At 43.6% G+C, this 11,808-nt stretch overlaps 1 protein-coding gene across 6 annotated transcripts in view; it reads right to left on the bottom strand.

Annotated features, from left to right (window-relative positions):
* Positions 1-1,551: 1,551 nt before the first annotated feature.
* The window catches only part of amot (angiomotin), a 44,404-nt gene continuing 34,147 nt past the window's right edge, over positions 1,552-11,808 (bottom strand). For all 6 annotated transcript variants that reach the window (XM_005740293.1, XM_005740288.2, XM_005740292.2 and 3 more), the window contains 5 exons: positions 10,114-10,310; positions 8,700-8,828; positions 7,452-7,684; positions 7,101-7,355; positions 1,552-3,395 (listed from right to left, as the gene is read on the bottom strand). In XM_005740293.1, coding sequence (XP_005740350.1) covers positions 3,262-3,395; positions 7,101-7,355; positions 7,452-7,684; positions 8,700-8,828; positions 10,114-10,310 — 948 coding nt within the window. In that variant the 3' untranslated portion in view covers positions 1,552-3,261. The remainder of the gene's footprint in view (positions 3,396-7,100; positions 7,356-7,451; positions 7,685-8,699; positions 8,829-10,113; positions 10,311-11,808) is intronic.

The following is an 11,808-nucleotide window of genomic DNA, read 5'->3' as shown; positions in this document are numbered from 1 at the left end:
TAAAAGATAATAAAAAAACATTTGGAGAAGGACCAAGTTTCAAATCCAAAAGTACATAAATCAGTGACTTCATACCAAGATACAATATAGAAGGAGAGAGTTATATTCTGTATATTTTGATTGTACAGCAATAACAAAATTAAGGAGCGCGTAAAAAACGGCCTAAAAAGAACGTCAAGAACTACAATACAAGACATTTTGTTACGCGTGTTCTTTGCCAGGCATTTGTCACATTATGGGAGATTTATAATCACAATGTGCAATAAATGTGACAGCCACTTCAGTCTTTGAAGGTGTTACATGCAGAGATAATCATGAATTAATAAATATGTTAGGGCATGTGCCTGACTGCAATCCTTAACAAATTGTACTTTATTTGATGGAAAGTGCAGAGGAACTAATGTAACTTGAGATTACTAACTAAATATGCTGTAGGAGGAAATGCTTTCAAAAGATGTGACTTGTTTAAACAAAAAGCAGCTATGAACACAGTGGAAGCTTTGGAAATACAGGTGGGGCAGGACCGAGGACATCCTCCGGTGGGATGAGAGACGCACATCCTAAAGACTGAAGAGCACAGATCCCAGCTGCAGGAGCAATGTTAACAGGCATCTCTGCAATAAATGAGCTGTCACTTACTCACAGTTCATTTCTAAAAAACAATTTCGATTCGAGTGATTTTTAAGGATCGTTTGAAAATGTTGGGTTTCTTACTCTTCTCTCAAAGGGAAGAACCACTGGTGTTCTGATGAGAACCTTTGGTATTCTCCAGTGTTTTCTGAAATTCCTCGAGAGTCCTGCGACTATAATTGTAAAACCAGAAATTAAACTGGACAACACTGAAATTTGGTAAAATAATAGAACTACATACTTATTAGGCATCCAGGACTTGAAAGGAGACATTCATAATATCCTGAAGTTCTCAGTGATCCCACCTGAGGGCCCACAGGGTCCTTTGTCATCAAACTTTCAACTGAGCCCACATGAAACATCAATACTTTATAATGCATGCATAATACTATACTAATGGTAGAAACTAATAAACACGTATGCACCAACACTGTGTTGTGTTTTAGCATCATTTCCATAACCTCTTTAACACCCGATGAATAACATGAACCAGTAACAGACCTTTATGAGCCGCCTGACAGATTTACTGCGACAGAGTTCACACCAGACTGAACTCTGTCGCAGTTTAACATCTTTCATTGTTCTACACCAGAAAGCAAAGCAGCTTGATTGATACACGAGTTCACCTCATGACAGGGCGAAACAAAGACGTGCAACTTTACCAAATGTGAAACCAAGAAACGAAGAAAAGAAACTGTGTCATGAGCTCGTTTTGGATGGTCCCAACGTGTAGACGTGGATTTACAGACAGATTACAATTCAGGAATCTCAAACAAGAGGAAATAAGTAAGAGTGGAGAGTAAATATCCTAAAATATTCTGCAATGGTGGGAAAAGTGTTCATTTAACCTGATGATATTAACTATTTGTAGTGAAATGATATTGCCGTCCCACTGAAATGACGTTATTTTGCTTGCCATTCTTTGGTACAGTTTTATTGGATACTGTTAGATGACAGCTTGAATAATAAAACTACTTTTCCATAATTGTGATATTAGCCGTGTGAATCAGCTCAGTTACTTACATTGGTGACATCAGGCTGTAGCAGCACTACAGTAACATGGATACAAATGCGGACAGTCATACTGATGGAGACCAACATGTCTGTGCATTTACTCGAGCAGCAGCACTCCTGGATATACTCATATCTAATGAGGCTGAAGAACTTCACAGAAGATAAATAGTTGGATACTTTTGTCTTAAAATATTATTTTTGCTGAACATAATTATCTGAATCAGATTCTTTATGTGAGGAAAGTTTATTTTCAGAGACTGAGCACGTGCTGCCTGCTGAAGGTTAAAGTTTTATGTCATGTATACAAAGCTTTTTGTTTTACAGGTCGAGTTCAAATCCATTCAGTTACTTTTGTTCAGGATGATGACACGGTGGGTGGAAACTAGCTCGCTAATACAGAGCAACACACTCGTGTGCAAAAACCAGCCTGACAACTTACCAAAGTGATACATAGAGACATTCAGTGCACTGATATTATACAGTGCCTTTTCTGATTCACCCAGTAACACACATCTATACAGTGCTTTCATCCAACACCTGATGGATGCACTGGGTGCACGTCGGGGGTGAGCTGCTTGCAGAGGAGGAGCCAGGCATCGAGGCACTGACCCTTAGTGAGTTATTTGGAGAAATCTGGTAATAAAAGTGTCAGAAATGTAAAGATTCTCAAGAACTAAACGCTTGTGTCACTTTTTTGAAATGATATGCAACGTACTAAAAGAAAGCTCCACATGTTCTTACAACACAGACCGTAACATGGTGAAGGAAATTCCTCCACAGAGGGAGGTCGTGAAAGCTTAACTAAGCTGTCCCACCCTTACTGCTGAGGTCAAAGGCAGACAGGTGTGCGTGTGAAACCCTGACTCGAAACAGTGATGTGCACGGCATGGACGCAATCCAGGGTTCGCCTGTTTGGATGAAGCACAGGGGCACCGTGTGGGCCAGTTTCAGAGTGAAGGGTGTTTGCTGACCTGCTCATGTCGGTAGTTTAAAGAAGAAAACTCACTATTACACACATAAATGTTATATAGATGGTGCATTAGTGGCTGCAAGAGGGAAAAAAGTTACACGTTAAGCTTGGCAATGTGCTGAAATACTACTGGTGCCATACACAGTGACGTATTGACCTATTAACAGTAAAACTGAACCCCCAGGGCAGAGTGACAACAAGTGAAATATTTACCTTAGAGGTGCAGCTATAAACACAGTTATGTACAGTCAGGAACAACATGTGTCATTCACGTGCATGGACACAACATGACAAGGATTTATGCTTACTTAGTCCATAAAGCTATTTAACTTCCATGCAACGCCATCACTGTGAACACAGGAGCACGAATGGCACGGACAAAAGAAATCACATGATCACTGACATTCTTAAATTCCAGTCACCACTTAATTTAAACTCACATTCAAGAAAAAGCGCTTGGGGGTGCTGCAACGGGCTGATTTCCTTTAAAGATATCGATGAACACTGATTCAGCGAAGGACTGGAGCTGATGTAAAAGTGTCTGAATGAACATGCCTGTAAACACAAAGGTATGAAAACGAGAGCTGCAGGTCGTCTGCGCTGACGGAGCTCCCACACAGCTGTGCGTTTCTCAGGAGATGAAGTGGTCAGATGAGGATCTCCACCATATCTGTGTCTGCTTCTTGTTGGCTCGACTGTGCTGGAGGAGCTGACTGATGCTGTGGGTGGGCCTGGATGGGAAGTCTGCGCTCCAGCGTGCTGGTGTGAAACGCCTGAGCATCTACACAAATGTGACAGTGAAAGACTGATGAGAACATTTCTCCTCTGATCCTGTCTGCTGTGTACACCTCGAATCTTATAGATCCTTCACATGTTGACATTACATCACGTTACACAATATCACAACAAAACGTTACATTAACTGTGATAATGTTGCCAGGAGTGTGTGTTGCATACATACATACTTTTAAATGATTTCTAAACCGTGAGCCACTACCGGTATTTTTACCTTCATAAAGCACCTCGTAACAGGCTGTTGTATACTCTCAAACAGATTACTTGCTTCATGTTCACACAATACAACATGATGCCAAAGTGGAAAAAACGCTTGCTTGGAATTAGTTAAAAATAAAGCCCCAAATATAACAGAAGTATTCACGCTCTTTGCTCAGTACTGTGCGCTACAGCCTCCAGTCTTTATGATTCTAAGCTTGGCAAATCTATTGTTGGGCACTAGGGCTGCCACAAACGATTATGTTGATAGTCGACTAGTCACCGATTATTTATGCGATTAGTCGACTAATCAGATCATCATCCATTGGACGTAAAACGTACAGCTTATTGCACCAGCAGCATCTGCTCTTATATAACTATCATTAGCTTACAGCTTTAAGCTTTTAAGGTGCTAACTAAAAATAAAGACAAGATGATAGTTTATTCAATTTTAATGAAATTTGCAGATTATTTCAGTAAAGTTTAATAAACTCCTTGCTATCTAAAATATAACAGGACACCGGAGTAAATTCTGGAGCATCTCACACTTCTGATAATCAGCTGTCTGCTTGACGTTTATTCAGCTGTGTAAAAACTATAACTTTAATCTCAGCCAAACCGATTTACTCAGGAACAAATAAAATACTAAAAAAAAAAAGCCAAACAATGACATTTTTAAGTTATCTAAGTGACTCATATATCATGTTTAACCTGAGAGAAAGACGGCGGTGGGTTTGAAAACGATCTGCCGGGAGTCCGGTGTTCTCACGGCTCTAGTTAGCCTAGCCCCCGGCTAACTATCGAGCTAGTGGGTAACAGACGTCTCCGAAAACGTCGGAGCGCTTTTGAAAGTATGCGGTGTCTTGATAAACTGAGCAGATATTTGAGGTTTACACAGCTACATTCTCGCCTGAAAATATGTTAAACTTTTATTTTGTAACCCAGAAAGAATAATAAGAGTAACATTAAAACTAACTAGCTGCCGCCATTGTTGGAAACTGAGCTGGGCCGCGCTATGAATTCTGGGACACAGCTGCTTCTTCTTCTTCGGGGTTTAACGGCAGCTGGCATCCTTGTACATGCAGTGCTGCCATCTTCTGTTTCAGTCCGTTATTACACTCTTAAATCCTGCTACTGATTCCTGCGTCTTTTGTGATCTTACAAAGCTTCAAACGACGCGTCGACTATTAAATCAGTCGTCGACTAATCGTAGCAGCCCTATTGGGCACTTTCCCCCCATTTTTCTTTGCAGAACCTTTATCAGGCTCAGTTCTGGGCTCTGGCTGGCCCACCTAAGGACATTCACTGAACAGCCCAGTGCTGCAGCTGAGAAATATCCCCACAGAACCACGCTTCATTGTAGGGATTTTATTGGCCAAGTGATGAGCGGTGCGATTAGCTCTGCGATTTGACAAAATATATGCAAGGTAAAGACCCTACAATATTACAAAGAAAACAATCAAGTAACCCCCTCCGAGCAAGTGCTTTGGTGACAGTGAGAAGGGTGAGTGGACAAAGTGACCTGGTCCAGCCCTAACTATATGCTTTAGCAAAAAGGAAAGTTTTAAGCCTAATCTTAAAAGTAGAGATAGTGTCTGTCTCCAAAATCTAAACTATGTATCAGATGACGATATTAAAACGTCTGTTGGTTCATATGTTTGCTCTACTGTTTATTTTGTTTACTACAATAGCCCCGTTTCCATTAGTATGACTTGGATCGACTTGCCACAGTTTTCCTTTAGGTGATACCTGGTACCAGGTACTAAAAAAAGTGATCCGAGCAGGTACTAAAATGTGATGTCATCAGACTGCATGCCACTGATTGGCTGGTTAGTGGCATCACTCCATGAGTCATGAGAGTGTCTCGTTCATGAAAATCTAAACTTTTATTAGATGGGTAAAGAATTGTGCTTCTCGTGGTCTGAGAATCCTTTAGGTGCTTTCTGGGAAACTCCAGGTGAGCCGTCACCTTCTACTGAGGAGTGGGCTCAGTCTGATGACTCTACCATACAGGCCTGATTGGTGCTGCAGAAATGGTTGGACTTCTGGAAGGTTCTCTGTCCACAGAGCAACACTGGAGCTCTGTCAGAGTGACCATCAGGTTCTTGGACACCTCCAGCTCCAGGTAGAGTCCTGGTGGCTCCAAATGTCTCCCATCTATGGATAATGGAGTCCACTGTACTCATTGGGACCTTCAATGCTGCAGAATCTCTTCGTACCCTTCTGCAGACCTGTGCCTCGATACAATCCTGTCACTGAGGTCTACAGACAATTCTTTGGACTTCATGGCTTGGTTGGTGCTCTGATTTGGACTGTCAACTATGGGACCTTATGCAGAGAGGAGCTTACTTTCCAGATTAAGTCCAGTAAACTGAATTTACCACAGGTGGACTCCAGTCAAGTTGTAGACACATCTGACAGATGAACAGTGGAAACAGGAAGCACCTTAGCTCAGATCTGAATGTCACGACAAAGGCTGTGAGTGCATTTCTTTGGCCTGCAGGAGAAACCTGAAGAGAACCCATGAAGCCTCACAGAGAACATGCAAGCTTCACACAGAACGGCCCAGCCGACTGGTGGATACAAATCCAGGTCACCCTTGTCTTGAGGCGATGGTGCTAACACTGTGTTGTAGAAGAACAAGCAATATTTGCTCCTCAGCCCTTCTGAGATTATGATTTTTGTCAATTTTATAGTGCACTACGTAAAAACAATTAAAGGAACACTGACCAGAGTACAGCAACTGGTCAGGTAAACTTCTGTGACGTTGATCTGGTCAGTGGTTGTAAATCAGGGTCAGCTGCTTTGGTGTCAATGAAATTAAGAACAGGTGCACACGTAGAAGGACAGGGATGGTTTTCCCTCCTCGTATTTATGCTGGTGCAGCAGGTTCTGGATTCCTCCTGGTGCACAACAATCTCCAGCCTCAAGTGACACTGTCATCACTTGAGGCTGGAGATTTCTTAATCCTCCAAATTGATGACCAATGACTGACTCACCTTACCTAAATCCAATAGAGATCTATATCTGTATCTATATGGATGTATTTTTGGCCGTTATTGAATGGGACAGTGAAGAATCGACAGGGAGGGAGAGAGCAAAGGGCAAAGGGCCGTCTGATGTGTTAATGTTTTTTTAATATGGAAGAATGAGACGTCTCAGAGGTCCAGTTGACCCTGAACCACAGGGGTGGCTTTGCAAAGCCAGCGAGCTCGTCCAGGCTGCATGTGGCGTTATCCTTGGACAGTCTTAGGTAATGTGTGGCAGATCTAAAGCATTTACAGGTATAGAATAAAGCGCTGTAAGCATGTGACTGTAAATGGGTGAGTGTGGCTTGTAGTAGAAAAAGCTCTTACATGCTCACTACGAGTAGAAACGCACTATGAAATACTCGTGTCTTTACTTTCCAGTGCACAAAAAGGAAGCATGTGGACTGACTTCTGTTGTGAAGGTAAAATACAGCTGGCTGTGAGTCTGTCACAAAGAGGCTGACCTGCTATGCGGTCAGGGATGTAGACGGGACTGGGACTGGACAGGCGAGCTGGCAGCGTCATGCTCTGCAGAGCCGGAGTGCTGGGCTTGCTGGTGTCCTGACTGTGGCCCTTGTCGGTCTGCGTGTAACTGTCTCTGCTGCCTGTCTTTGAGTGTCCTGCAGTCATCGGTGTAGAAGGAAGGACCGGGGAGGGAGACGACGACATCGACTCCGTCCTGAGAGACTCCATGCGAAACTCGGGACCGAGCAGAACCCCTGGAGGAACATGAGAACAAGTGCTCCTCAGAATGAAGTCATGTACATGAAATAGTCACATGGGCTAAAACCTCTGCACCGACTGCTGCTTCTTACCCAGACTGCCCTTCCAACTCGTGTCCTTACGTTCTTCAGTGATTGGAGAGCTACTCAGTCCCAAGTTGTGAGAGAGCAATCCAGAACCACCCGTGTTGGAGATGGACATCAAGGACTTGGAGGGCCTCATGGCAGATGGTGCATCAGACTTAACAGGCTCCTTCCTAGAGCGCTGGTGAAGCACCTTAATCATGGCGTCCTTCTCAATGATCTGGGCGTGCAGATTCTTTATCCTGGATCAGAGCAGACGCAGCCACAGTTAATGTCTGGCTGTGACTGAAACTAAATCATGGATTGATTTTTAAAATAAGAAATCATTTATCATAAAATTACACTAAAAACAACTTAGCTCGATAGAATAAACACAATATGTACTTGAATTTATATAACGCTTCTCTAGTCTTACTGACCATTAACCCCCTGAGACCCAAACTCTTTCATGCATTTTTAATTTCTCTTTGCTATTTGGGCTGATTGGGGCCTGACGAATGTAAAACAAAGAATTATCTTTTTAACCGATTTTTGTTTCTTAGAAAAATTAGTTCCACCTATGAGGACATTTGATTGCTGTAGCTCAGGAGGCAGAGCAGGTCACCTACTGATCGGTGGTTCGATCCCTGGCTCCTCCAGTCTGCATGCCAAGTATCCCTGGGCAAGATACCAACCCCAAGCTGCTCTCTGATGCGTCCATCGGAGTGTGAATGTCGTTAGAAAAGCACTCAGTTTAGAGTCAGTGCTTGTGAGTATGGGTGTGATTGGGTGAATGTGGCGTGTTGTATAGAGCGCTGCGAGTACTCCGGGAGAGTAGAAAAGCGCTGCATGAGAATCAGTCCATTTACATTTGTTTTACACAGCAGTGGCAGGATAACGTCCTCGTAAGTGGATCTCAGGCCCTTGTAGAGCAAAATTTAGTATTGTGGTCTAGACAACCCAAACTGTGAAGTCCACATGTGGACGCAGGTCCAAGAGGGTAAAAGACACAAACCGCTGAGAAAGTTAACAAACAGCAGAATAAAGAATGAGCTTGATTACATACAAGATACAAAAACAAGTGCAGCCTGAATATAATACGATGGCTTCAATCTACGATGAAAGCAGGTACTGTGGTATGAAGTGGTAACACTTTTCTATACCCGAATGCTTTCACACCACAAACACAGCTCTGCACAGAAGCAGCCCATGACGCTCTCTCCATCTGTTTGCACAACCTGACATAATCAAACAGCCCTTTGCAGAGGAGCAGTTTACCTGCTTTCCATGTCCAGACAGCGCCGATTGGCCATCAGAATCTCCTCCTCTTCCTTCTGGATTCGAGCCTCCACTGATGTGTCGTAGCTGCTGCTAGGAGAGTGGCTGATCATCGTAGCAGACGTATCCCTGCACAAACAAGGACAGGAGTGGCTCACACCCATCCTGGGGTTTCTCTTAAACAGACTGTTGGTCCTTATTGTTCCGAGGAAGACGACTGGATGATCTCATCAGGAAAACAATGACTGCCACCTCTCAGGTGAGCAGCAACCTTCTTTGGATAGGAGCTCCAGAACAGGTGTAGAGCTACAGTTTTAGGATGGGCCCTTGTTGGTAATGATGCACACTTTCTCTGTGCAATGGCTTTGGCCATATTGTACCTTCCTCCAACAGGTGCGTAATAGCATGAACTACAGCAGTGATTACACTTCTGACATTTTTAACATCTCAGGCAGATCATATTTAAACATTAAATATTTACTGTTATGTATTTGCTCTGGTTTAACAGCTGCCACAAAGCTACGAAACCAGAGTTTGTTGTTAAAAATGAAACAAAAAGTGAACTAGCAGCTTAAAGTGTGTAACTGCCCCATCAAGCCTGAGGCTCTCATTTCTCTGACAAGAAAACCTCATTTCTGCTGTTCGATACCAAAGAAATTTAAACTTTTACAAATTCTGCCAAAAGCTAAACGTGACTGCTCTGCTTCACTTCTGCAGCATCAGGTAATGTTCACGAGTCATGGTTTTCTTCAGTTTGTGATCTACTGCAGAGTATTTATTTATTTTATTTATACATAGATATAAAATATGGATATGTAGTGATAAATGATCATAATTATAGTATTTCTGACTGAGTCAAAATCGAATCAGATCAGACCTTGTGAATCAGAGTTGAATCGGTTATAGAAATCACAGATTCCCAGTCACAGCTGATGTTTGGTGGCCACAGACTGAAGGGGCAGCACAGCTGCTGCGCCTCTTGCCCAGAGAAGCTCAGATGGCTGTGAGTTTTGCGGGGCAGCTTTCCTATGGTCCCAGAAAATTGAGAGAAACGTTTTGTCCAAGTGACGTCTTCAGTCTCCGCTAAATGCAGATTTCCCAACCTTATAGTACAGAAACTGACCTCACAGCCCACTGTTCATTCAGTCAGCTGGTTTCAGTCTTTGTGCAAATGTCCTGTTTGTAAGGTTGAAACCTGCAGTCAGCTGAGACTGAAAACGTCACCTGGATGAGCGAGGAAATGTTTCTCCCACTGAAAACGTCCAGATGAACAGAATCAGCCTTTTGGGATTTGCTTACCTGGATGACTGAGCACGCACCACGACACATCTCGTGTTTCAAGATCCTAACAACTAAGACAAGCAATAATGTTGCTGAGAGACCGTATGAAACTACGAAAACCTGAAACATGTACCTCTGAGTAGCAACAGACGCTGCAGCATCCAGGGCGAACTGCCTCATTACACTTTCCTCTAAATACTTCTGCTCCCACTTGGTCATGTCAGCCTCCAGGGCCAGGATCCGTTCCTCCTTCTCCCTCAGGTGTTCCATCAGAGCTGTGGTGTTGTATTCTGACGAGATCACACCGCTGGTTTGAGCACCACCTTGACGCTGGAAGAGATGTATTTGTTTTATTTACACACACACACACACACACACACACACACACACACACTCTCTCTCTCTCTGCCGGTCAAAGGTTTTTAGAAAACCCCAATATTTCCAGTTTTTCATTGAAAATTACACAGTTTAATGTTCCATTGCACTCTGAAATGAAAGCATGGTACAATTCAATTCAATTTTATTTATATAGCACCATATCACAACAAAAGTCGCCTCAAGACGCTTCATAGATACAGAGAAAAACCCAACAAATAAGCAACTGGAGTGAAAAAATAAATCATGGAATCAGTTTATAGACCAGAGTGTATTTTAAACTTTGACTCATCAGAGTCGCCTCCTTTGGCAGATATAACAGCTGAACACAGCCGTGGCTTCTGTCTGCAACAGAAATCAAATCTTCTCCCATGTCTGCTGCAGACGTTCCATAAACGTGGACCTTGTAGCTGCTTTGCGTTCACTCTTCTGTCCAGTTCATCCCAAACCAGCTCGATGGGGTTTGAGTCTGGAGACTGTGCTGGACACTCCGTGTTTCCAAGCTTGGCACAGTTGGACTGTTTGGGTCATTATCCTGCTGTAGGATGAACCTCTGACTGAGCAGAGGCTCCTGCATGGAGCTGCAGAGGCTCCTGCATGGAGCTGCAGAGGCTCCTGCATGGAGCTGCAGAGGCTCCTGCATGGAGCTGCAGAGGCTCCTGCATGGAGCTGCAGAGTGCTGTGGAGCTGTTCTGGTTCAGGGAGCCTCTCACTCTGTACGAGTCACAGACCCTGGATCAGCAAACAGCCCCAGACCGTCACACTTCCTCCTCCATGTTTGACAGCCGATGCCACACACTGTGGATCCATCCTTCCACCTACTCCACAGCAAAGATCCTGCATGATGAACCGAAGATTTCAAATGTTGATCCATCAGTCCATGAAACCTCCTTCCAGTCTTCAGCAGTCCAATGTTTCATGGCCCAGACGAGCCTCTGTCTTATTCTGACGTCTGGCTTTCTTGCTGCAGCTCGTCCTCTTAAACCTGCAGCTCGAAGTTTCTCCTCACAGCTGAAACTGAGACTTTCTCACTACGACCACTATGAAGCTGCTTGAAGCTGATGTCCTGTGAGCCGCCATCACACAGCTGTTAACTCTCAGGAACGTGTGTCCGATTCAGTCGTGTCGTTGGGTCTGCAGACCTCTTCCTGTCACAGTTTGAAGGAAGCTGGACTCACTGACGCCTTGACTTTCTTTGCAGTTTCTCTGTAGGACAGACCTACATTTATAAGTGTTACGATGGTCTGTCTTCTACTGTTAATCGCCTTTTTTGCTTTTATGCAGACAGAGGGGCTGGGAGTAATCCAGAGAGGTTGGAACAGCTGTAGGACTTAGCAGCACCAGCTTTCACGGCTGGATCAACCTCCACTGTTGCAGAGCAGCTTTAAATTGTTAACCTGTTTTTGTTCCCTGAAAAAGGCCATTTTCTGAAATGTGCATTATTTTTCAGTTT

This window comes from Pundamilia nyererei, unplaced genomic scaffold (assembly GCF_000239375.1).
Source record: "Pundamilia nyererei isolate P.nyererei 1_Seehausen unplaced genomic scaffold, PunNye1.0 scaffold00099, whole genome shotgun sequence".
Lineage (NCBI taxonomy): Eukaryota > Metazoa > Chordata > Actinopteri > Cichliformes > Cichlidae > Pundamilia > Pundamilia nyererei.
Note: the sequence above shows the minus strand (reverse complement) of the source record. Positions and strands in the feature narration are given on the sequence as shown.